This window comes from Emiliania huxleyi (genome assembly GCF_000372725.1).
Source record: "Emiliania huxleyi CCMP1516 unplaced genomic scaffold EMIHUscaffold_41, whole genome shotgun sequence".
Taxonomy (NCBI): Eukaryota; Haptophyta; order Isochrysidales; family Noelaerhabdaceae; genus Emiliania; species Emiliania huxleyi.
In genome coordinates this window covers 550,626-574,928 of record NW_005198900.1, presented here as the reverse complement: position 1 = coordinate 574,928, position 24,303 = coordinate 550,626, and the positions used below count along the sequence as shown (strand labels likewise).

Genomic DNA, 24,303 nt, shown 5'->3' with positions numbered 1-24,303 from the left:
ACCGGCGCAGCCAGAGTGCTGGCGCGGTCGCAGAGCCTGGCGCGGCCACAGAGCTGGCACGGCGCCGGGCCAGGAAGAGCAGCGAGAGAGCTGCAGGAGCAGCACGCAAAGAGCGCGGCCACGAGGCACGCGGAACGTGCTTGGACGTACGTCGCGTCCTGAGTATTCACGGAGAAAAATCCGTGAAGACTGGCAGGAGGGATGAAGACCCTTCATATGAGAAGACGCTCCTCAGTGAGTACCTGCGATAAAGTAGTAGCCTCACACGAGTTGGGGCCCCTACCCCAATCGTTGACGGCGAACTACTTTATCTGGGCTTCACTTCCTAGCATCCGTGAGGATACATTGGAGCGTACTAGGGTCCGTCTGGAGTCGTCGCGTGCCTCCACAAGGAAGAGCTACGCAGTACCTGACATCCCAAAGCAGTAGTGGAGGAGCGAGGGCAAAGGAGCAGAGGGCCCTCACAACCCAATGTAGCCGAGAGAGGGGCAACTGCTCCGTGGAACGGAGCCGCCTGGGCGGCCGAGAGCGTGGTGCGAGAGAGCAACCGCTCGGAGGAAAGCGAGAAGAGGCCGAAGGCCAGCTGCCTCGCCACGCCCAGGCGCCCACTTGACTAGAAGGCCGAGAGCCGATCAACCCGCCTGTGCCAGCCAGGAGCGAGACGGTTGACTGCTCACCACGCCGCCGACGAGGAGGCACACGAGTCGAGGCTCGAGTAGAGGGTAAGCGAGACGAGACGCACTCGGGCGGAGCGACAGCTGATGCAGCCGACCGCCCGCCACGCCGCTGACGAGGCGGCGCACGAGTCGAGGCTCGAGCAGAGGGTGAGCGAGACGAGACGCACTCGGGCGGGGCGACAGCTGATGCAGCCGACCGCCCGCCACGCCGCTGACGAGGCGGCGCACGAGTCGAGGCTCGAGTAGACGAAGCGCATCACCCCTAACCGCCCTAACCGCCCAACCCTGGCCTCCGCCCTAACCGGTGGCGGCCCGCACGCTCGACAGAACCCGGACGACGTCCGTGTTTCACGAAAACACACACTCCCAGGCCAGCACACGCCAATGATGCTGCCCAGCCTGGTGGTCGTGCTCGCCGGTTCCTCCTCCACGCCACAGAGGCGGCGGCTCGACGTGCTATTCGAAGTGCTCTCGCGCACGCACGGCGGCCCTAGCTTCATCAGCCGCTCAGACCTGCTCCTGCTGCGCGCGGCAGCGGCCCGGCGCTTCGAGGCTGCCCCACGCGAGGGCGAAGAGGCGCGTTTTACGGACGCGTGCGAGTGGGTCATGAGCCAGCTGGATGATCCCCACGCCAGCTTCCTCCCGCCCGAACGCGCCGAGGCCTTGAGCAGCCGCTACCACGGCCAGCTCGACCTCGGCGTGCGCACAACCCACGAACCGCTCGAGAGCCGGGCAAAGGGCGGGTGGCGCGCCCTGCGGCTGCCGCCGCGCAAGGCGCAGCCGCAGGCCGTGCGCACCATCGTCAGTGCCGTGGCCGAGCGCTCTCCGGCAGCGCTCGCGGGCTTGCGCGTCGGCGACGAGGTGCTCGAGGTGGCGGGGAAGGCTTTGGCAGCGAGCGGCGGCCCGGAGGCGGACGCGCTGCTGCAGGCGGAAGAGAACGAGCGCGTGCCGATGCTGGTCCGACGCGCGGGCTGCCGCGCCCCCATCCACCTCTCCCTGCGGTGCGCGCTGCTCCCTCCTCCCTCCGTCTCCTCGCGCACCGTGCGGCTGCCTGCGCGCGCAGCCGCCTCTGCCGCCCCGGGGCAGCCGGGCGGGCGCAGCGAGGGAGGGGGGCACGCTGCCGTCCTGCGCATCCACCATTTCGGCGCGGGCACTGCCGCCGAGCTCTGCAGCGAGCTGCGCAAGCTGCGCGCGCGAGTGGACGGCAGCGGCAGCGGCGGAGGCGGCGCGGGCGAGCCTGTGCGCGGCGGTGACAGCGGCAGCGACGGCGCCGGTGCGCTAGACCTGCCACTAGACCTGCGGGCCGTGCTCTTCGACTTGCGCGACAACGACGGCGGGTTGTTGTCCGCGTCGGTGGCGAGTGCTCGCAGCTTGCTCCCGCGAGGTCCCGCACCGCGAGTAGATGCGGGACGCAGAGGGCGACCCTTCTAGGAGCCTTCTAGGAGCCTTCTAGGAGCCTTCTACGAACCTTCTAGGAACCTTCTAGGACGCAGAGACTGTGCGTCTCCCGACTCGCACTAGAGAACACGCGCGTTTAGCTCCACTCCGCTGCGCCTCGCTGTACTCCCCATATCTCCCCATATCTCCCCACATCTCCGCTGCACCTCGCTGTACACGTGGCCGATGTCTTCACGCGGCGCCCTGAACGCGCGCCGCACGAGACCGCGCCCTCGCCCTGACTTGCGTGTCTTCACAGCGCAGGCGCCCACGGCCTCTCCCTCCCTCCTAGGAACCTTTTGGAGCCTTCTCCTACAGGCGCCCACGTCCTCTCCCTCCAAAAGAGGCGGCGCGGCTCTCTGCGGACAGTGCGCTCCTTCCCGCCGCCAGGCCTCTCCCTCGTGCCGCTATGGTACACCAGCCGCTGATTGAACTGGCGGTAGGTGCGCTCCTTCCGCCGCCGCTGGTACCACCGCGCCTCCCCTCTCGGCTCGTGCCGGCGGGGTGGCGGCCGCCCTGCCTTGCCCGACGGCACGGCGGGGGGCGCCCTCGGCAGCGGGTCCTTCGGCTGCGGGGTCCCCGTCATCGTGCTCGTCAACCAGCAGGCGCTATCTCCCCATATCTCCCCATATCTCCCCATATCTCCCCATATCTCCCCGTCCTCGTCCTCGTCACCCAGCAGACGGCGTCCGCCGCCGAGATCTTCGCGGCGGCGCTCGCGCATGCGGGCAACGCGCTCGTCCTCGGCACGCAGACCTTCGGCAAGGGCACCTCGCAGGCGTTCGTCCACCTCCCGGGTGGCCACGGCCTCACCTTCACGGTCTACTCGCTCGCCGCCGGCGCGGCGAGCGCGTCGCACCCCCTGAACGACGGCGTCGCGCCGCACGTACGCTGGCAGTGGTGGTCCGCCGTGAGCACCGCCACGGCAGCCGCGGACCGCGAGATCGCGCTCGCCGCCGACGCGGCACTGCGCGCAACCTCTTGCTCAGCGGCAGCGTGATCGCTCATCTCAGTCTCTCTTCTCCGCTCCTACAACACCGCGCTATGAACTAGATGTTCTGCGCGCTCTCCGCCATTATTCGTGCGGTATTGATGCTCACGCTGAGAAAAAATCTGAAACGGCGTGCCAGCAGAGTCACCAACGAGTCGGTGTCCGCGTGACTCCTCGTGTCCCGCACCGCGTTCTCACAGAAGCAAGCCCTCAATCCTGAATCCTCAGATTTGGGGACGCTGTCGTGTCTCTACCCCCTACAGCTACACGCGGCGGCCCCGCTGCACGCTCGGCTCGCACGCCGTGGGCGTGCGCGTGGCCGTGGGGCGTGGCGTTTGTGATGGGGACACCTTGTCTTTCCCCGTTTTCGGCTACACTGTGAACGAATCTCTGCCACACCCAGATCACGATTAGACATTCTAGGCCTGTGACACCATCGGCCGTTCGGGGTGGAACGCGTACTGGGCACGTGTTGCGGGATCGTCCATCGTCGCACCGCGCCCTGGTCTCTGCTAGCTGCAGCTCGCGCAAGCACGCTCCTGTCTGCCAGCTTTTCTCCGCTTCTGCACATTGGATGCGCGCACGCACAGCACGCACAGCACGCGCGGGCGATTCACAAAGAGGGCGTCTTGCGCGGGGTCGTTGCTGCGCACGCCATCTCTCGTCGCCGCTCCTTCATCGCCTCGCGCTGTGCAGTCTTGGCCGCCTTTGCCTCCGCCGCGCGCGAAACCCGCGGTGTGGCTGGCTCACTGCGGCCGCCGCCCCCGCCGACCCCGCTGCTGCCTCCGCCACTGCTGCCGCCGCCCCCGCTGCTACCGCCCCCGCCGCTGCTCTCTCCGCCGCCGCCCTCGAGGCGGAAGCCTAGATGGCGGAACCGGGACCGCGGGTGAGTCCTTGCGCGCCGATGCAGCGCCGCCGCCCTCTCGAGGGGCGCGCCTTTCTTGGAGGTAAACTTAGGGGTGACGGGCAGCGGTCGCGCCTTGAGCCGCCCCCCTTGCACCACCCCGCCCGAGCCAAACATTCGGTTGCCGATGGCGCGCCGGCTCTGCCTGCCGAGCGCGGCCCGCTCCTACGGGACATGTCTCGGACATGTCATGGACGTGTCCCGGACGTGTCTCTGCCTGCCGAGAGCGGCCCGCTCCTACGGGACATGTCTCGGACATGTCATGGACGTGTCCCGGACGTGTCTCTGCCTGCCGAGCGCGGCCCGCTCCTACGGGACATGTCTCGGACATGTCATGGACGTGTCCCGGACGTGTCTCTGCCTGCCGAGAGCGGCCCGCTCCTACGGGACATGTCTCCGACATGTCATGGACGTGTCCCGGACGTGTCTCTGCCTGCCGAGAGCGGCCCGCTCCTACGGGACATGTCTCGGACATGTCATGGACGTGTCCCGGACGTGTCTCTGCCTGCCGAGAGCGGCCCGCTCCTACGGGACATGTCTCGGACATGTCATGGACGTGTCCCGGACGTGTCTCTGCCTGCCGAGAGCGGCCCGCTCCTGCATCTCGAGGTAGTACATCTGCTCCTCCTCCTCGTCGCGCCGGCCGCTAAACTCGTACTGCAGAAACTCGTGGTACTCGTCCTCGTCGTCCACCGGCTGGGGGGAGTACTCGCTCGACACGGCCTTGCGGAACCAGACGGCGCAGCTGTGAATAGTCGAGCTGTGAACAGTGCAGCTGTGAATAGGAGCACCTTGCGGAACCAGACGGCGCGGTGCAGCAGGGAGAGGGACTCCTCGCGCAAATAGTCGTTGTACGACCCGTCCAGCTGCTTGTACATCCACAGGTGCGAGAAGCCGACCTGGCAGAGCGGGCACTTTGGCTTCTGCAGCGCCCAGTTGAGGATGCAGCCGCAGCAGAAGGGGTGGTCGCATCCTTGCACAAGCGCGACTTCCAGCGGCGCGATGTTGCCATGGCAAATCGCGCACAGCACCCCCTCCTCCTCCTCGCCCCCCTCCTCCTCCCCCGCCGCCGCTTCCGCCCCTCCCCCCGCTCCCGCCGCTCCCGCCGCTCCCGCCGTTCCCGCCGTTCCCGCCGCTCCCGCCACTTCCGCCGCTTCCGCGCCAGCAGGCACTGCCTTGCAAGCCGCCCCAACACCTTGCGCCGCACCTTCTGGGGCCGCAGCAGCCCTCGCCCCCGCCGCTGACGACCCCGCCGCCTCCACCGGCCTGAGAAGCACGACGGGGGACGGCGACGCTCCCTCCGCCGAAGGCGCTGCGCGCTGCGATGCCTCTCGTGGCCTCGATGGCAAACTAGGCCACGCCCCGGGGGAGTGGTGGAGCGTCGCCGGCGCCGAGCGGCCGCTGAGCAAGCAGGCGCCTGAAGAGGCACCGCCGGGGGGGGGGGGGGGTGGAGAAGAGGCCGAGGGGCGGGGCTCGCGAGTCGGCGGAAGGCGCGCGCCCGTCGGCGAGCAGGCGGCGCCCAGCAGCAGCCCGCACGCCCCGGCAGAAGCCGAGGCGGAGAGGGGGGTGCGCGCAGGCGCGCCCTCCTCCACTTGCACGGGGCTGAGCACCGGTTCGGGAGATAGCGCCCCCACCGGCCGCGCCGCCAGTGGGATGGGGATGGGGCGCGAGGCTCCCGGCGGCTCGGGAGGCGGCGGCCTTTCAAGGACAGGGCTCGAGTCCTCCGTTTTCGGCAGTGACAGCCGTGCCGGCACTGCCGGCAAAGTTTGCACGGGCGCGGTCGGGCTCTCCTCGGGCCGAAGGGTGGGCTCTCCTGCGGCATCCTCCAAGCCCAGCGCAGGAGGCGCGCGCACGCGCAGCCCCAGCCGCACCGAGCCGCCCGGTCTCACGGCGAGGCGCGCACCAACAGAAACGTGGGCACCGTCGTCACAGTCCTCCTTGTGCGAAGATCTGGGTGTGCTCGCTGTGGCGTACCCGCGAGGGTCGAGGCGCCGCTCCTTCTTTTTCGACTTCTTGGAGGGCATAACGCCGCGGAGAGATCTGCCGGCCCCCCCCCGCCCAGAAGGCAAGTGCGTCTGTTCACAGCCTTGTTATTGAGAAGAAAATACCTGCTATGGCGCTGTGCGCTGGCCTGTGAGAGGTTGAGGTGCGAGCCCTGGAGGCCCTGGGAATTCACAGCCTTGTTATTGAGAAGAACATACGTCCTATGGCGCTATGCGCTGGTCTGTGAGAGGTTGAGGTGCGAGCCCTGGAGGCCCTGGGAATGGGGGGAGACTACCCGCGGGCCGTTCACAGCCTTGTTATTGAGATTCACAGCCTTGTTATTGAGAAGAAAATACCTCGTATGGCGCTGTGCGCTGGCCTGTGAGAGGTTGCGGTGCGAGCCCTGGAGGCCTTCACATACCAGCGCACAGCGCCATACTCAAGTAGGACGTATTTTCTTCTCAATAACAAGGCTGTGAACAGGTTGCGCGCGCGATAAGGTTTTTGCTTGCCTTCCCTGGGACCCCGTGTTGCATGTCTGACTGTCACTGTGCGATTTCGGGGCCCGGGGTTGTGCGTTTATGTGAACAGGTTGGAGCAGCAGCTCCTGAGCACGGCGCCGCAGGCGCCTGTTGATAGGTCCAGGTGATAGCCCTGGATGGGCAATGCATACGCCTAGTTGGGCCTCAGATCGCCCGACCGCGTCCCGGTGCTCTGCGTTTGGATTTGTGACGCCGCCGCACCGCGCCGCGGCCGGGGGCCCTCCGGAAGCCGAGGATGGCCGTGGCGGACCAGAACGAGCTCTGGGAGGTGAAGTGTCAGTGAGTATATTGTAGCGTAGAGATAGACCATGTGCACAATATCTCTCACTCCTGAGCCCTGGTCTGACAGCCTGACAGCAAACCCCGGACAGCGCCTGACAGTGCCCGACAGCCTGACAGCGTTGACAGCACTTCTCTGACAGCCTGACAGCACGTATCTGACAGCCTGACAGCAGAGTCTGACATCAGAGGGGCTCCGTCCTGTCAGGCCCTAACGTGACAGCCTGACAGCTGCCCGACAGCCCGACAGCACACAGTGGCCTGACAGCAGCGCTGACAGCCCGACAGCAGCACAGACCGTACACAGGCCGTGCAGCCTCTTTCTTGTGCCCCATGAGGGTATAACAAAACTATTACATGCAAAGACATGTAGTCATGGGATGGTCATGGGTCTCTCCTAGGGTCTCTCTCTCAACCCTCCCGCCCCACCTCTGCGGACCCGCGGCTGTGCTACTACAAATGAAGCTACCAGCTAAGCCTTCTGGGGCCCTTCAGTCATATGCCTACGGCGTCTGGGTGGGGGTGGCCGCCGCCGTCTGTGCCGCCGCCGCCGCCTGCGCCTGCGCCGCCAGCTGCGCTCCCCAGGCGGCCGCCGCCGCCGCCGTGATCACGCCGTAGGAGGGGGGGCAGCTGCGTACTAGCCGCCGGCGTCATCGGCGTCAGCGCCCCCGCCACCGCCCGGCCAGTAGCCACGGCGGCGTCGACCGCCGCGTTGGTCGCCTCCCTCTGCGCCTTGCGCTGCACCCGCACCTTGGTCTGCGTGGTGCGCTTGGAGCGCTCGCTGCCCAGCCACTTGTGCGCGATCGACACCTGCGACCGCCGCGCGAGAGGAGGGTGAGTGCCCCGCGTGCGGGTATTGATGGACACACGGCGAGGAGAACGCACGTTTGCAGCTCGGCGAGCGTCGGCTTCTCCGCTTCCACCGGCAGGTCGGCGAGCCACGCGCGGAGGTGCGACTCGCCGGCGGTGTGGCGCAGCACGTTGGAGCAGTTCGAGCCGATCGTGCCACTGGCAGCTCGAGCGCAGAGTACCTGCGCCAGCTCTCGATGAGTCAGCGCAGCAACGGGGTCTTCATCAACGACCCCAAGGGCCTCTTTATCCTCCGGTGGTACCGTGAGGTGAAGGGTGACGGGACCCCCCCAGACGGCCCGCGCTACCAGAACAGAGCGTGCAAGTACTACAAGCTGACGAGCGACAACGATGGGGAGGCCTTCCGCTGGACAAGCAACTACCAGATCATCAGCAAGGTGTACCGAAGAAGCACTCCAGCCTGCCTCTCTGCTATTCTCTCAGTGCGGCAGACAAGAAGATGGTGACGTCCACCATGAAGAAGATGGTGGGACCGGAGGCAGAGTAGAGACTAGAGTATGTGTGCAGTAGAGTCCTGCTGGTCTCCTCTTGATAGTGTCATAAGTGTGGCTGGTGTGTGTCAGAGCCTGACAGCACCCCGACAGCACCACCTGACAGCACCTGACAGCAACAGCCCAACGTCTGACAGCAGCAGCAGCCTGACAGCTCTGACAGCTCCGACAGCGTCTGACAGCAACACCCGACAGCTCCGACAGCACCCGACAGCTACAGAGCCCCGCTGATGTCAGACACGCACCCGACAGCACCTGACAGCACTGACAGCACCCGGCAGCTGGTCTGACAGAGGCACCTGACAGTGCCTGACAGCTGCCCGACAGCCCGACAGATCACCTGACAGCACCTGACAGCCTGACAAGCCAGGGCTCAGTCTCACTCTAGCTAAGCCAGGGGAGGTGCCGAGACTGTACAGCAGCTTGATGGTGTTTCGCCGGCGTGCTTCCCGGAGCGGTGCCGCACGGCCGGTCCGTGGGAGGAAACTCAGATCAACGCCGACGCCGCTCTGGTTCGACTTTTTACTTCAAACAAAGACAGTCGCACGCGCCGCAGTGTGCGGTGCGTGCGACTGTCAGGAGCGGATCCGTCAGTTAGTCGTGTTCACGCCGGGATCGTGATCTGACTAACTTGCACACACTTTAGGCCGCGACAGTAGGTTTGTTGTGGCAAAGCTGCTGCGGCTGCTGCTGCTGCTGCTGCTGCTGCTGCTGCTGCTGCTGCTGCTGCTGCTGCTGACTTGAAAGCAAAATCGAGCATCTTAGATCGTAGAAAAAGAAAAAAATCCAAAAGAGGAGAGGAAGGCGGGAAAATCCGGCCTGGCACTAGGATCTAGGTTCGCCGCGCGCTCGAGCTCGCGCTCGGCGATCGTTTGTGTGCATGCACATGCACATGTGCACGCACAGGTCATGTGCATGCACATGTTTGTTGTACCCGCATGCGCATGTCAAGGCATATGCCATGTGCCTGATCAAGTGTGTATTATTTCAATTCGAAGCGCAAGGTGGGTAAGAGCGATATCGACCTGGCCGCGGTTGAAGGGCAGCGGGATTATAGCCAAGCGGCGGCCTCGCGCGCCATCCAAGCTCATGAAAAAGCAGATGTGAAGCGCGTTGCGCAGAGTTCAGGGATGGACACGAGAGCCCTTTTCCTCTTACCGACAACCCGTGACGAAAAACGGACGCACACCAAGCGCTAAGCGTGAGGACGCGATTTCGAATATCGAATTCGGAGGTGCATCTGAGCAAAATTGGGCCCGCCAGGTGTGAAAAAAATTATAAGGGTCATAGTCGCCGATTCGATCCGGAAGCCACTCGACCATCGAGAGGCCGACGGCCGAAGTCGGCAAACGTAGATCAAATGGTTAGAGATAGCGTCCACTCAGCGACCGATACCCGTAACACATTACCGAGACACCACAGATACGCACAACCGACGCCCGAAGTGCCAAGAAGGACGTCATTAGTACGAAACCTCAGAAAAAGGCCATGGGCGTCGAGAGAACATTCCCTCGAGAGGACAAAGAAAGGCGACGCACCCCCTCCTTGCGCAGTGTCCCCCGCTATGTGTCGCCAATTGGGGCACGCTATCCTGTGCAGTCCCAGGGCAAGCGGGGGCGGGGGGCAGTCCCCCTGGTCTGATACTGGGGTGTGGGTGTCTCCAGTCTCGGAGGGGGGCAAGAAGGTAAGAATATCTAATTTTCAGGGATGGACACGACATATATGGCTGTCGCTCAGACGAGGCGGTGTGCAGGGGAGATTGAATCGCAGGTGACAAGTCTCGCTCTCGGTGTGAGCTGTGTCTAGTGTCGTGGTGGCGGCAGCGGGTTTTTTATTCTTGGCTTTGAGACTCTAGTCTAACATGTGTATGCGCGTTCAAACATGCCACGGGCGGCCCACGCTCGTGGCTACCGGCCCTGCGCGGTCCGGTCGAGCCGTTGCAAGAAGTGGATCGATTCCGAGACGATCAGCCGGTTCATCAGCCAGGACGGGATCACCCCGCCGGCGTCGCACTGCTGCGTAAAGGTGAACCTCGTCTGGCGCGGGCAGCCCGGCACCGGCTGCACGAGGAACATCCCGCGCAGTATCTTGGCGCGCACGACGCCGCGCAGCGGTGGCGCGGCGGGGTGGGTCGTGGCTTCCTGGAAAAAGACGGTGCCGCCGCAGCCCCACGCGCCCCCGCCGCCGACGTCGCGCCGCGAGATGAGCGAGACCGTGTCGCGCGGCCGCACCCCGGGGCAAGCGGCCCTCACCTTGGCGTACGCCGCCTTCGTGCGCGAGTCGTACCGCTCGAGGTCCCACCCCGAGTCGTACAGCGGATTGTAGCGGCGGATGAGTGCCGCGTCCGAGGTCTCGAAGAGGCCGATCACGGCCTCCGGCGGAGCGCCAAACACGCCCTGCCCCCGCACGTACACGTGCCGGCTGCCCCTCAGGTTGCGACGGCTCACCTGAAAGCCATCGCGGCTGACGACCGGCGCCCACCCCTCCTCCTCAGTCGCCTCGCCGACAAAGCGCTCAATGTCTGCAGGCCCGCGCGGTGGCGGCCGCGTCGAGCCGGTCGCGGGCCAGGAGCCATCGCGCGGCCGTGGCAGCCGGTCGAGCAGCGAGCGCACACAGTCGAGTGGCCGCTGTAGCGGAGCGGGGACCGTGACCGCACGCGCCGCTGAGGCGGGGCCGGCGAGGAAGAGGAGGAGGATCACGCGCATATGTGTGTGTGTCGACGGGTGCGGAGAGCGGGTACGGCAGTCGTGTCCGACGTCGTGTGCAGGCCGGGAAAGCGGTGAGGGTCTGTCTGAGCTTGTGGGTTGTGTTTTCGTGAATGTGAAAAGCAGGCATGGTGCTGGTGCCGGAGGAGGATGGCGGGTCGCGGACGTACCGAGGCGTGATGGTCGCGGGCTGCCCAATGGGGGAGGCAGGGTTTGTGGATGCGTGGTTACGCGCCCAGGTGAGCAGTATCGTGAGCTACATCGACAAGACAGTTCTTTCGCTACGTGCTGCGAGCCCCCACGCGCTGTGGGCCGCCATCTACTACTCCTGCTCCGCCAAGTTCGACTTCATCCTTCGGCACCTCCCTCCCGACAAGACGGTGTCCCACGCTCGCGTCGTCGACGCTGCGCTCACCCGTGCCGCTGAGGCGTGCGGCTACGAGGGCGTGCTCGGCGACGCCATCACCGCGCGGCGGGCTCGCCTGCCTGCGCGGATGCGCGGCCTCGGCCTGCGCTCGCTCGAGGAGGTGGCGCCGGCTGCGTTCTGCGCCTGCTTTGTCGAGGCGGCCGAGAGGTTCCTCGACAGGTCGACGCCCGGCGGCGGCAGAGAGCGCGGCTTCTTCCAGATGCTCGCTCCGCTCTTCGGCCACGGCGCCTTCGAGTTGCCGTACCCGAACAGCCCTCGCCTCTCGCGCTTCCTCTCGGGCTGCACCACCAACGTCAACCCGCTCGGCGCGCAGCTGGGGCAGCTGACGCCGACGGGCGAGTCCTTCAAGAAGGCGTGGGAGGGCATGCAGCGAGAGGTCCGCGGCGAGGGCGTGGCGGGACCTCTCGATGTCCGGGCTCCCGAGGCTGGCAACGGGCGGGCCGGCAGCGCTGGGCTACAGCGGCAGCTGACGCAGCAGCGGGAGCAGGTCAAGCGCAACCAGCTCAGCCGCAGCATCCTCGGGCTGCCGCACGGCGACACGCGGCGGGAGGCGTGGCTGGCCGTCGACTCGTTCTCGTCCGCGTGGGTGAGCTCATGGCCCTCGGCTCAGAACCGGTGCGAGGCGCGCGAGTTCCGCGAGATCTTCTGCACCTACCTCGGCCGGGAGAGCCCAGCCGTGCGCGCGCTCGTGGGCAAGAGCATCGCCTGCTCCGGCCGCGGCCCTCCTCGAGTCTGCGATGCCTTTGGCGTCCAGCTGGGCTTGGCGACGCTCAACGACCGCGCCCACGGCAACTGCCACGACGACATCTTCTCACGCGTGATCGGTGATGCGCTGCACGCGGGGCTGCGCGGCAAGGAGGAACCGCGCGAGATCTTCAGCGCCGTCATCCCGCCTGTCACACTCAACGGCACAGCTGGCACGCGCGGCAAGAACGGCATCGTGCCGGATGGGCGCCTGCACTGCAAGCTGCGCGAGTCCCGCACGGCGCGCTGCACGGGCACACGAGGCCAGGCGCATCCGTCTGTCCGGTGGCGCGGCACGACAGTGCAGCGCGGGCCCGAGCAGCCGCCGGCGGAGCACCTCCTCGAGGGCAAGACCATCCACCGCGGCGGGCCTCACTACATGAGCGCTCGGGCGCGCGACGATGGCCAGGGCGGCGCTGTCGCCGACAGGGCGAACCTTGTCCAGCGCGACTACGAGGCGCGGGCGGCGGCGCTCGATGCCAAGCCGCACGTGCAGGCATGGAACAACGGCTCGAGGGACGCCGTTTCCTCCGTGCTGCGCTCGTTTGGCACCGTGCGCAGCCTCGTTGTCGGGGCCTACGCGGAGGCGTCGGACGACCTGCACCAGCTGTTCGACTGTGTGGTGGAGTCGGCATCCAAGCAGCACTGGAGGCGGATCGGCGCGCGTAGCGCGAAGGAGGCGCGGTCCTACTTCGCTACGACGCTGCGGCGGGCGTGGGGCGTGCACTTTGCGCGCGAGTTCGCGCGGCACCGCATCCGACGCGTGGTGTTCGTGGGGGCCCCGCGGCGACAGCCGGGCAGGCCTCTCGCGACGGCCGATGGAGACTGGCCAGCGCTGTCGGCGGGCGAGTTTGCGGCGCACGCGCTGCGCGTAGGCGGCGCGTGGGCGGGCGGCCCGCCCGGCCGTCGGTGAGCACCGGACGCGAGGGTCGGTCGGCTCTTAACTAGCTGTATATAGTCGCGATCTGCCGGCGTGCGTATGAGCTCACTAGCTAGAGCTCACACTAGAGGCCGTCATCGCATTCGCCTTCCTGGGACCCAGCGCTGACTTCTGACTGTCGTTGCTGTCTCTCCCCCTTCTCGACTGTCTGTGCTTGTGCGTCTTGGGTCCGGAGTTGTGCGTTTATGTGAAAAGCAGGTCGGATGTCGTAACACGATGGCCGAACGGCACGCTGCTGCGCCCCACGCCGCGGTGCGCGGCGGCGATGCTGGCGGCCTCGCTGCTGGCGATGCCAGCCGCGCCACTGGCACGTCGGTCGCCACTGTCACCACGTCTCTCGCCGCGGTGGAGCTCTGCGACGATAGGCTAGCGACGAGGACGTGGCAATGCGCTGCTCTGCTCAAAGCGATGCTGGCTCTGCTGCCGACCCTGAGTGGGAGGCAGTGCTGGCGCAGCTGCTAGCAGAGGAAGCAGAGGAAGAGGAGCTCTGCTGCCGCTTCGAGCGCCGTGGCGACGACTCCGACGACGGGTGGGACAACTCCAGTGAGGAGGAGGAGGAGGATGGCCATGCTGCTGTGCAGGGTGTGGCTGGGAAGGTGGACGAGTCGCTCGAGCGTCGGGACGAGCGGGCTTGCGCCACTGGTGGAGGATTCATTCAGTAATTAATGCCGCAGGCGGCTCCCACCTCGATGGGTTATCACTCCTGCGACTGCATCGAAGAGGGCTTCAACATTCAACAAACAGGAATCGAGGGTGACCGCATGTCTGCATCAGACGTGTCATCCGTCCCGATCGTGACCAACCAATGAAAGCCACCCCTCTTCTCAGATCCGCGCTTGCCCGGATCCTGAATCCTCTGCCGCTCCCAGCCGTGCTCGCCGAGCCTCCGCCGCCTCCACCTCCGCCTTCAATCTCAATGTCCCACCCCCCTGCGCGCGGGCCTTCTATCTAGGCCCGCGGGTAGTCTCCCCCCATCCCCAGGGCCTCCAGGGCTCGCACCTCAACCTCTCATAGACCAGCGCAAAGCGCCATAGGACGTATTTTCTTGTCAATAACAAGGTCTGTGAATGTGGCGACGCGCAAAACATCTTGTTGGAGAGTGCTCATGTTTGGTTAGTCGCACTTCGTCATCAACTTGTATCCGACTTGGTGGCTGTGGTGATGTAGCGATGGTGTGGGTGTCTAGTGACCTATACAGCTCCTCCGTGTTCCGTCTCCTGACATGCTACCGACCGGTGAGTGCACGGAGTGAGCAGTGCGGCACTGAGGCCGACATGAGAGCTGGTGCGGCACACAAGCGAGATGTGTTGCCGCACAGCATTTCCGGCTTACGCTCGATACGATGGCTGGCACCATGGGCATATGCGCGAGCCGTGGTGATTGGCTGGGCACAGAGGCTCGGCGCACGGTGGCACAGCGGCCACCAACTGCTCGGCACGGAGGCTGAGCAGAATGAGTACAACCGCAACATCAACTTGGGTGCTTGCGGATCTTCTGCGACAGAGCGCATCTCCGCCAGCACTGCGGCTGTGTGGACACGAGTATCCCCTCTTGCTTCTCCTTACCGGTCCGTTCTCCTCGCCTACGGACCACCATCGCAGCTGCTGCCTCCGCTACCAGCTCTCGGGCTGCTGCAACGGCAGTTACCGCAAAGATCTCGCACCGAAGGTGGACCCTGCCTTTCGCCGCCGCTACTTCCGACGTCGCCGCTCGACACGACCGGAGCTGTACGCGATGAACACGCGACGATCGACACGCCCTCTCTGCCTTGTGTGGCGATTATCACGTCGTGGGGGAGTGTTGGGCATCTGTTCGACGTGGCAATGCCACTCTACCTCATTGCTGTCTCTTCCTCGTCTCGCCTCCTCGCGCTAGCCCGTCCCGCTGTCCAACGCCTCTGGCAAGAAGTCCAATGCGCCTCTACGAGCGTCTCTGCCGTCTGGACGTCTGAGACTGAGCCTGCCATCTCCGACGTCGGCGGCCCGTGGCTCAACATCAACGTTCGGGGCATTGAAGATCGTCCTCACGTCGCTGATGCGCTCATCCGCGTCAACGCGGCGAGGCCTCCCAACGGCCCAATCGCCGCGCCGCAAGGGGGCGCCCCCGCTGCCGCTCCCGCGCCCGCCGCGCCTGCCGCGCCCGCTCAAGCCGCCGCCCCGCGACGCTCAGCCCGGATTGCAGCTCGCGGCGCGCCATGACCGAGCTCCACAACGAGCTCCTGTTCATTATCTCCCCTTTCTCTCTCTCCGCCCACTCGGCCGCGCTTTGACCCCTTCATCTTAGCGCGCAAGTCTTGCCAACAAGCAAGACCATCCTTCGCGAAGACGCAAGGTTGGACGCTTAGCCAGCCCCGCGAGACGCCGGCGGGTAACCGGCATACCTACGCTCAGACACATTCACACTCTGCTGTTGTTGTCTGCCGCATCCTCATTCATGAAGACTGCGGAGACAATGGGGGAGTGTTGGAGAGTGTGAACTCAAACCTACTTCCTGACCGTACTCCGTAGCCTGACCGTCCTTGTGTAACCGTCTCACGCACGGCTCGCAAAATTCGAACGACTGCTCTGGCTGCTCGCAAGGCGCCTCCTCGCAAGGCGCGCACCGGCTGCTCTGGCTGCTGCGCCGGCGGCCGCTGCGCTGGCCGCTGCTGCGCTGGCCGGCGAGCGGTACGACCGCCGGTGGCCGCTGCACCCGCGCCTTCCCTCGCGGGCGCCGTCGCGCCGCGCGCGCCCAACTGTGCTGGCACACGGCACGCGTCGTCACTCAGCCGCGGAGAACAGGCGGTGCAGCGCGCGAAGCGCGCGCGATATCGTACTTTCAAGGCTGGATCCGGCCATTCCAAGGGTATACCTTTGAGCGAATCCCCAGCGTCCCACCCTCCTTATTGGCCTGTATACGTTTTTCTCGCCCAGTACTATCTATATTCTTTTTCCGTATTCTTGTTTGTCCCAAACAGGGTCTATATTCTCGAATATGCCAAGAATACAGCTCCAAATCGGGCCTATATTCTCAAATATTCTTTATATTCCCGCGGAAAATTGCTGAAAATCGCTTCGAAAAAGAATATAGAATCGGAAGAATAACGTATAAAGGCCAACCCTCCTAGTCACACTCTCAATTTCTCGACTCTCCAACACGAAGTGCTGCGAGCGAGGTTGGCAAATTTATTTTTTCTTTTTTTGGGCCCTGGTGGCACCCTACGTTTGCTTCAAGGGATTGTTTGATCGATTGATTGTTGGCACAAAAAAAGAAAGAAAACCTATTGGGCGATTTTTGCCCGGGGTTGTTCTTCGACTGGCTGTGAAGAAGAGTCTGGCATTCGTGGCATCCTATGGGTCGTCCAGAGTATCGACCTCTGGCTTGTCAGCCAGCCCCACTTTGAGGGCGCCATGAAGTACAGCGATCGCCACCTCGCTGGCCTCTCCGCAGGCCCCCCCGACCGCGTCGAACTCATCGGCGCGGGCTCTCTCGGCTATGGGACCGGCCCCAGCTTCGGCTGAGGGCTAACAAGCTGCCGAGCCCAAATCACTGTGAGAGTCGTGATTTCTTGTCTGGCTGTGCTTGTGGGGGGGGGGGGGGGGGCGGTGCTGAAAACCCCGGGTATACCTGGAAAATACCCGGTATTTGGCCGGTTTCCTCGATTCTGCCTCAGATTTTGCCCCAGACCAGCTCTCAGACACTTGGAGACTCGGGTCAGTGGCCCAGAATCTGTGCGGGCTGATACTTACTTTGTTACTTACTGCCTTGGGCTCCGGTTGTTTGCATGAATGTCCTCACCGCGGTGGCCTCTCTGGCCTGTGCCTCCCCTCCCAACCAGATCAGGGAGGAGCTGCTCCGCTACCGCCGGGTGCGCACCACCGGCGTAGGCCTCGGCGCTGGCCTCGTCACCACATCATTCGCATTGGGGATTGCCGACGGCGCGATCAGCCCCGTTGCCGCCGCCGCCGCCGCCGGCGTGGGCCTGACCGCCGCCGCCGCGGTGACGTGGTCCCACAACGAGGCGCGGCCGCCCCTCTCGGACTCGCGGTTCGTGGTGCAGGACTCGCTCATTCCTTTCGCCGGGCAGGGCCTCTTTGCAGCGTCGCCCGTCCGCGAAGGCGAGTACCTCTTCGAGTACGCCGGTGAGCGGCTCTCCGAGGAGGAATACTTTGAGCGTTACCGCTCGGGCGAGGGAAGGTGCGGATCGACACATCGAAAGCACGCCACAAGCGCGCGCACCAAACGCAGCTGCGCTCCCCTGCTCAGGTACGTCGCCGTGGTGGACACGCTAGCGCTGCTCGGCGAGCCAATCTACACTGACGCGGCGGACCCGGCTCGATCCGGCATCGCGCGGTGGATGAACAGCCTCCCCGAGGGCGAGTGCAACGTGCGCAAGCGCAAGCAGCGCTTTGGCGGGCAGCGTGGGCGCATGTTCTTCTACGCGGCGCGGCCCATCGAGCCGGGCGAGGAGCTGACGTTCGATTATGGTGCGGCGTATTGGGACGCGGTGAGCGCGCAGGCGGCAGAGGTGGAGCCGGAGGAGCCGGCAGCCGATGCTAGGAGGCTCGAGGGTACCACCTCAGCCAACAGCGGACAATAGGCTCAGTCCCCCCACAGCCGAACGCTGCGAAAATCAGGCTCGCCTCGGCTGAGCGCCTCAAATCCCCAGAGCAGCACGCCCCGCGGCCGCGCTCGGTCGCAGCATGCGAGCAGCGAGCGGTAGTTTTGTTTTTGTCGGCTCAGAGCCCCAAAAATTAATGGGGGTGGCGCTGCGCGATTTCTTGAATTGGCACCGGACAACCTCGAGATACTTGCGGAAATCGCTCGGCGCGGTTTCTTCCGGGGACGTTTTCTTAATGCCAACCCACTGTCCCGGTCTCTTGATTGCCTGATTTTGACGATTGAATTCCCCCTTTCAGCTGAGAGGTTTTGGGATTTCGATCCGAACGAGAATCGCATGGAGAATCGACAAATCAGGCAATCAAGAGACCGGTAGCCATCAGCATGTCAGTGCGTCTTTCTCATGCTCCCGCGCTCCCCGCGCCCAAACTATGCACGGGCCCGGCCCGCCCGCGTGGGGATCCACCCGGCACACATCCGCCCCCACCTGCCGGCTTAATCTAGAGAGAAAACTGACCCCCGAGAGACTGACCTGTCTCTCTAGACCCAAGGCGCAAGGGCTGGGGCGTGGGGGGCGCTTGAGTTGTCTCTCGTTCCCTTAGCTACGCACCACGTGTTTTGCACTTCCTCTATCCCAACTTCACACGTGAAATCGTTGGGTCGCTTCTGTTGTTTACGCTCTACGCGACCGCCCTAATTATTTCTCCCTGTCATGAGCACGGCTCAGTGGCTGCCCGAAAGGCTATGAGCTCCTCTAGTGCCTCCGCGCGCGCTCGCAGTTCACGAGCCAGCGCCGGCGGTGGCCCCTCCCCGGCGCTCGCGAGCGTGTCGTAGGCCGTGGCCCGTGCGCCCTGGCCCCCGCCCGTCGCAAAAAAGGCGGCATTCAAGCTACCCGGGGCAGGCCTCGGCGTAGTCGGCGCGGTGTCGCTGCTTTTGCGCACGCCGCGGCTGCTTTTCGGCGCCTCATCAGCAACCTCCTCTCCGCGTGGAGTGTGCAAAGTTGTCAACGGCGTGGCACCCCGTGCCGGCAGCGGTGAGACCGAGAGCCCTGCGCCGTCGGCGGGACGGGCGGCGACTGAGTGAGGCGGCGTCAACCGCCCCGCCGGCGTCACGAGCCCTCCACCTCCCACCGGGCACGTGTTGCCGCGACCACGCCCACGCCCATGCCCAGGAGACACCGGCGGGGCAGAGCCCGCCCGCAGCGGGTCACTGTTTGGCATTTCCGTCCCGCGGAACACCTGCATCTGCCCTTCTCGTGGAGGGCGAGGACTTGGCCGAGTTCGCGGAGTGGGAGGGGGAGCCTCCGCTGAGGAGACTCAGGTCCTCTATTGCGTGGCTGCAATCCTCCGTGGCGGCGGCCCTGAGGCCTGGAGTCGATGGTGGGGACGGTAGCGCGCCTCTGGCGCTGCTGCAAGAAGCGGAAGACGACGGTCCACCGCCCTCTCCTGATGAAGACGCGCATACGGCGGACTGGCAGGCAGTCCCTGCCGCGATGCCGGCTTGGAGGGCCGGCGCAACGAAAGATGGAGCGTCCTGGGCTGGAGTTGGGCCGTCCTGTGAGCTATCGTCCCGTGAACCCTCTCGCCTCATTCCCTTCGCGCGAGCCCTCTCGCCCGTCTGAGTGCTCGCTTCGATGGCCTGGCTCTTGTTACGGCGCCCCCGCATCAAGCCGAGGTCAAGTGCACATTCAAGGGCGACGTCGGCCGGGAGCCATTGCCGCACCCATTCACGAACAACTACCAGTACTACGCCGACGACAAGTGCGTCAACGCGTACGCCAAGTGCGTCGCCTGCTTGTCGGAGTGCGACGAGCGGCACCCGTGGAAAGACGGCAAGTTGCCGTGCGGCTGCAAAGAGCCCACTATCGGCCACAAGCCTGGCGAATTCGATTGCGCCATCGAAACGGACTACTACAACAACAACAAGGACAAGTATGACAACATAGACTGGAAGAAGCACCAGTATGGAAACACCTGCAGCAAGTGCCCGTGCTCCGGCTAGCTAGCGGGGCGGCTCAGGCGCTCCACCGTTCGCAGGTCGTGGACGGCGCTCTCCTTTTGCATGGGGAGGGTTGCGACCACGAGGCCACGCCCGCGCCGCGGCGCCAGGGCCCGCTCTTTCCTGGAGGGGCTAGGCGCTGCCACGCACGCGCCGCTGGGCACCCTAGCTGCAGTGCTCATTGCAACGGCGGAGGGGGAGGGGGGGGTCGAGGATACTGCATGGACGCGCCGGCCTGTCTGCTTTGCCGGGAGCGGGCGGGCCTCGTGCGAGCTATACACTGAGTAGGGCACGTTTCACACGCGTCGCGGCGACCAGTCGTGAGTGGTGAAGCGTGCGACCGCGGCGTGCGCGGGTGCGTGCCAGTGTTCCATGGGCGTTCCATGGGCGTGCCACTGTGCGTCCCATGCGCGTTCCATGTGCGTCCCATGTTTCGCGCCGCGGTCTGGGGTCTGGGGGTCTCTCGAGGCTGTCCTCTGAGAATGCGTCGGCTTGAACTCGTGTCGGGATAGGGGCTTAGGGCACCCCTGGCTTGAAAGTATGGGCCCTGGGGCGCCTTACAGCTTACGGCCTAGAGCGTAAATCATGCCTCTCTCTTGAGGTTGAGCCCCTTCAGAGTTCAGGCTAACTAACACGCGTGTGTCAACATATACGGTCTACACTCTCCGCTCTCCGGTACGCACGTACGGCTCTACAACGAGCCTGCGGGCTGCGCCTGCGGCGGGCGCGCTGCGGCCGCACGCCAATCCAACGAGCAGCGTCCCGCGTCCACCCATACCACGTTGGTGTCCAGTCCGAGCCTGGCTGTTCTTCGCCTTCCTACCTACCTAGTAATCTACCTAGGTTACCTACCTGCGCCTGCTCGTGTTCGGCGGCCTAAGAAGAACTCCGTCGCGATGGATATCATCAACTTTGGAGAGGAGGCGCCACTGGCCGCACACACCGCAGAGAGAAGAAGGGCCGCGGGGACAAACAAACAACCGACAACTCGCACCTCGTCACCGTCCCTCCCGGCCCGCACGTCCTCTCCGACATCCTGCTCTCGTCGCCCATCGTGCACAGGGCGAGGACGGCGCGGGGGGGCGCCGCGGATGGAGATCTTGGATGGGATGCGGGTGAAGTGTTACAGTAGTTTTCCCCGATGCGCTTCATTCATGATGACAGGAGAGGTGTGAAATACCCCACGCGGTCTCGAGGTTTCGGTGCGGGCATGAGCAACGCCCACCTCTTCTGGAGACCAAACGCCGCGCGGCCCGCGGCTGCGGCATTGAGCTTTGTGGACCGCGACCGCGCCGGCGACGAGGAGGCCACCGCCGTCGGCTCGTGGAATCCGAATGAGCGGCTCAGCCTCGCGCAGCAGCGGCTGCGGCTGCCCATCTTTGCCAACCGGCGCGAGCTGCTGTACATGGTGGAGCGGTACCGGACGACCGTCGTCGTCGGCCACACCGGGTGCGGCAAGACGACGCAGATCCCGCAGTACCTGCACGAGGCGGGTTGGACGGCCGGTGGGCGCGTCGTCGGCTGCACTCAGCCCCGTCGCGTCGCGGCGGTCTCGGTCGCACAGCGCGTCGCAGAGGAGATGGGGGAGGCGCTCGGAGGCACGGTCGGGTATGCGGTCCGCTTCGACGACTGCTGCTCGCGCGAGGCCACGCGGCTCAAGTTCATGACGGACGGGCTGCTGCTGACCGAGTTCATGAGCGACCCGCTGCTCTCTCGCTACTCCGTCTTGATGGTGGACGAGGCGCACGAGCGCTCGCTGACCACGGACGTGCTGCTCGGGCTGCTCAAGAAGCTTCTCCACGCGCGAGACGACCTCCGCCTCATCGTCGCGTCCGCCACCGTCGACGCTCTCCGCTTCAAAGAGTTCTTCGAGCTCCGCAGTAGCGGCGGCGGCGGCGGCGGCGGCGGCGGCGGCGGCGGCGGCGGCGGCGGCGGCGGCGGCGGCGGCGGTACCGCCGGCATCGTCTCGCTGCGCGGCTCGGGCGTGCACGAGGTTGCGATGCACTTTGCCGAGGCTCCGGTCAGCGACTACCTCTCGCATGCCGTCGAGTGTGCGTGGCGGCTGCACGTCTCTCCCGAAGAGGGACCGCGCCCCTAGATGCCGGAGGACGGACCCGTGTCTTCCTCGAGAGGACACGCACTCCGCTGCACTCGGCTGTACTCTCGGTACTCGTAGCCCCCTGTGTTCCTGCGCTGCTCTGCATACACTGCAGGAGACCGTGTGCACACCATGACGTTGGCGTCCTCACGCCGCAGGAGACGTCCTCCTCTTCCTCACGGGGCAGCAGGAGGTCGACACCGCCGTCTCGCTCCTCACCGACCGCGCGCTCGCGGAACGGCCTCGCAGGCGGCTCCTCGCCCTACCGCTCTACGGCTCCCTCAGCCACGCCGCGCAGATGCGCGCCTTCGCGCCGCCGCCGCCGGGGGCGCGCAAGGTGATCGTCGCGACCTCCATCGCCGAGACTTCCGTCACCATCGACGGCGTGGTCTTTGTCGTGGACTGCGGCTGGACAAAGCAGCGGCAGCAGAACCCGAGCACTCTGCACGAGGCCCTCGTCGTCGTGCCCGAGTCGCGCGCCAACGCGCGCCAGCGGGCGGGGCGGGCAGGCCGGGGCACACACACACACACCGCTCACCCACGCGCACCGGGCCTTGCACTTTCAATGCCGTGGGGCTCCTGTCGTCTAGACGTGGAGTCGCGAGGGTCTAGCCGGGCCCTTTTCCCACCACCACCTCGTGTGTGTGGTGAGGCTGACCTGAGACCTGACCTGACCTGACCTGACCTGACCTGACCTGACCTGACCTGACCTGACCTGACCTGACCTGACCTGACCTGACCTGACCTGACCTGACCTTACCTGACCTTACCTTACCTTAGGACGGGTCCGGCCCGGCGCGTGCTACGTGCTAATGACGGAGGCGTCCTACCACGGCTTGCCCGCCCACAACCCGCCAGAGATGCAGCGCTGCTCGCTGGCGGCGGTCACGCTGCAGCTCAAGGCGCTTGGCATCCAAAACGTGCTCCGGTTCGACTTCCTCTCGCCGCCGCCGCCAGAGTCGCTCTCGCGCGCCCTCGAGCTCCTGTTCGCCCTCGGCGCCCTCACCGAGGCCGGGGAGCTGACCCAGCCCATCGGCGACCGCATGGCGCGGCTACCTCTCGAGCCCCAGCTGGCGGCGATGCTCCTCGCTGCAGAGGAGGAGGCGTGCGTGGAGGAGGCTGCAGCCGTCGCCGCCCTCCTCTCGGTCCAGTCCGTCTTCACTGTCTCGCGCGCCAAGGAGCTCGAGGCCGCGCGCGCGCCCTTTGCCGTGTACGAGGGCGACTCGGTGACGCTCCTCAACGTGCACCGCCGGTTTCTGCGGCAGCTCAAGCGGCACGGGTCGGCGCGGGCGGGCAGCTGGTGCCGCAGGCACCGGCTCAACGAGCGGGTGCTCGAACGGTGCTCGCATGTCAAGGCGCCGCCCCGCCGCTCGAGAGCCCGCCTTGCTTGGGGAGAGCACCCGGACATCGCCCCGAGCTCGCCCGAGATTAGTCGCAGCTGCTGCGCCAGCTCGCGAGGCTAACTAATAGTTATTCGTTCTTAATTAGGCGCAGTTGCTGCGCCAGCTCGCGAGGCTAACTAATAGTTCATTCGTTCTTAATTAGGCGCAGCTGCTGCGCCAGCTCGCGAGGCTGGGAGTCGCATCTTGCAGCGCGGCGGAGCGGCCAGACCTCGGTGGGACGAGCGGCGGCCTAGAAGCGGAATCCGTATTCTTGTCTTCGAGCCAGCGCTCGAGAGGACACAGATTCCGCGCTATTCGACGGCATTCAGCCGCATTCACTGTACTCGTGCCCCTCGGAGTCACTCATCGCTCTGAAGACTCTGCACAACACCGCCTCCCCGCCCCGAGGCTGGTGTCTTGTCATTGTAGGACCGGCACCGACGGCGTGCGGCGCGCGATCGTGCGCGGCTACTTCGTGTCGGCCGCGCAGGTCGTCACGGGGGGCGAGTACGCGGCGACCCACACCGGCGCCGCCCTCTCCCTCAACCCCAACTCGGCCCTCTGGCGGGCGCCGCCCGAGTGGATCGTCTTCCACGAGACGGCCTTCACGGCGGAGAAGGAGTACGTGCTCTCCGCCACCAAGATCGAGAGGGAGTGGCTCACCGAGCTCAAGGGCCCATCGGACTTCTTCGAGGTTGTGAGTCAGCAGCGCACGTGAGACACTTAATTATTCCGCGAGACCGCGTTCTCGAGGGAGGCGCACAGCTGAAGTTGAGACGGCTCACGGACAGCAGGTAAGGTAAGGTAAATTATACTTCTCCACACACACGAGGAGACGAGGTGGTGGGGCACGGACAGCACGGCTGGCGCTTGGGCTTGCGCGGTTTGCGGCTTTTCCTTTATTGGGCGTGTGTCGAATAAAGGAATAACGCGAATACCCACGGAACGTCGCCGCATAGCATTTTCGGTCTCCTGCGAGCTGCGTTTGCGTGGTTCGTGCTGAATAAGCTCCTCTCGTGCTGGCTCGAACCTCGATCGGTCCCCACCGCCACCACCGCCGACGAGCGACGTCTCCCATAGACCCAGTGAGATGATGGAGGGAGGAGGGGGGGGCGACACTACTTCGGCGGCGTGCACCTCGATATTCCTGCACCGTGTTTGTTATGAGATATGACCCCCCCCCCCCCCAGACGATCGAGGGCCCCGTACCATGTGGAATCGACCCTGAGTAGAAGG

At 65.3% G+C, this 24,303-nt stretch overlaps 7 protein-coding genes across 7 annotated transcripts; 5 read left to right on the top strand and 2 right to left on the bottom strand.

Moving 5' to 3' along the window:
• Window positions 1-960: 960 nt before the first annotated feature.
• EMIHUDRAFT_436416 (hypothetical protein) lies at window positions 961-3,230 on the top strand. Its single transcript, XM_005769817.1, has 4 exons — window positions 961-2,061; window positions 2,433-2,482; window positions 2,558-2,719; window positions 2,794-3,230. Exons 1-4 carry the CDS (start codon window positions 1,062-1,064, stop codon window positions 3,112-3,114), a joined length of 1,533 nt encoding a protein of 510 aa, XP_005769874.1. The 5' UTR covers window positions 961-1,061; the 3' UTR covers window positions 3,115-3,230.
• Window positions 3,231-3,865: 635 nt separating this feature from the next.
• On the bottom strand, window positions 3,866-6,033 carry EMIHUDRAFT_451415 (hypothetical protein; the record flags this gene model as incomplete). Its single annotated transcript, XM_005769816.1, has 6 exons — window positions 3,866-3,952; window positions 4,040-4,174; window positions 4,607-4,732; window positions 4,801-4,982; window positions 5,287-5,359; window positions 5,602-6,033. Coding segments are annotated over 6 exons (1,035 nt in total), but the record flags the coding sequence as incomplete, so codon positions are not given.
• Window positions 6,034-10,081: 4,048 nt separating this feature from the next.
• Window positions 10,082-10,879, bottom strand: EMIHUDRAFT_210159 (hypothetical protein; the record flags this gene model as incomplete). The annotated part of the gene is made up of 1 exon (XM_005769815.1): window positions 10,082-10,879. One exon carries the CDS (start codon window positions 10,877-10,879, stop codon window positions 10,082-10,084), a length of 798 nt encoding a protein of 265 aa, XP_005769872.1.
• A 1,021-nt stretch (window positions 10,880-11,900) lies between these two features.
• EMIHUDRAFT_102670 (hypothetical protein) lies at window positions 11,901-12,963 on the top strand (the record flags this gene model as incomplete). Its single annotated transcript, XM_005769814.1, has 2 exons — window positions 11,901-11,921; window positions 12,061-12,963. The coding sequence occupies 2 exons, from the start codon at window positions 11,901-11,903 to the stop codon at window positions 12,961-12,963; spliced, it is 924 nt and encodes a 307-aa protein (XP_005769871.1).
• Window positions 12,964-14,415: 1,452 nt separating this feature from the next.
• On the top strand, window positions 14,416-15,305 carry EMIHUDRAFT_355910 (hypothetical protein; the record flags this gene model as incomplete). Its single annotated transcript, XM_005769813.1, has 1 exon — window positions 14,416-15,305. A coding segment is annotated over exon 1 (364 nt), but the record flags the coding sequence as incomplete, so codon positions are not given.
• Window positions 15,306-16,753: 1,448 nt separating this feature from the next.
• Window positions 16,754-17,569, top strand: EMIHUDRAFT_210156 (hypothetical protein; the record flags this gene model as incomplete). Its single annotated transcript, XM_005769812.1, has 3 exons — window positions 16,754-16,837; window positions 17,030-17,166; window positions 17,236-17,569. 3 exons carry the CDS (start codon window positions 16,754-16,756, stop codon window positions 17,567-17,569), a joined length of 555 nt encoding a protein of 184 aa, XP_005769869.1.
• A 3,228-nt stretch (window positions 17,570-20,797) lies between these two features.
• EMIHUDRAFT_210154 (hypothetical protein) lies at window positions 20,798-23,785 on the top strand (the record flags this gene model as incomplete). The annotated part of the gene is made up of 7 exons (XM_005769811.1): window positions 20,798-21,467; window positions 21,844-21,878; window positions 22,050-22,148; window positions 22,507-23,013; window positions 23,231-23,300; window positions 23,371-23,407; window positions 23,497-23,785. The coding sequence occupies 7 exons, from the start codon at window positions 20,798-20,800 to the stop codon at window positions 23,783-23,785; spliced, it is 1,707 nt and encodes a 568-aa protein (XP_005769868.1).
• Window positions 23,786-24,303: the final 518 nt, after the last annotated feature.

Bases quoted from the DNA above. Each gene is read 5' to 3' on its own strand.
- EMIHUDRAFT_436416 (XM_005769817.1), top strand. From the start codon at position 1,062: ATGATGCTGCCCAGCCTGGTGGTCGTGCTCGCCGGTTCCTCCTCCACG. The intron at 2,062-2,432 runs GTCCCGCACCGC...CTTCTCCTACAG, and splicing joins TCGCAGCTTGCTCCCGCGAG to GCGCCCACGTCCTCTCCCTC. The intron at 2,483-2,557 runs GTGCGCTCCTTC...AACTGGCGGTAG, and splicing joins GGCGCGGCTCTCTGCGGACA to GTGCGCTCCTTCCGCCGCCG.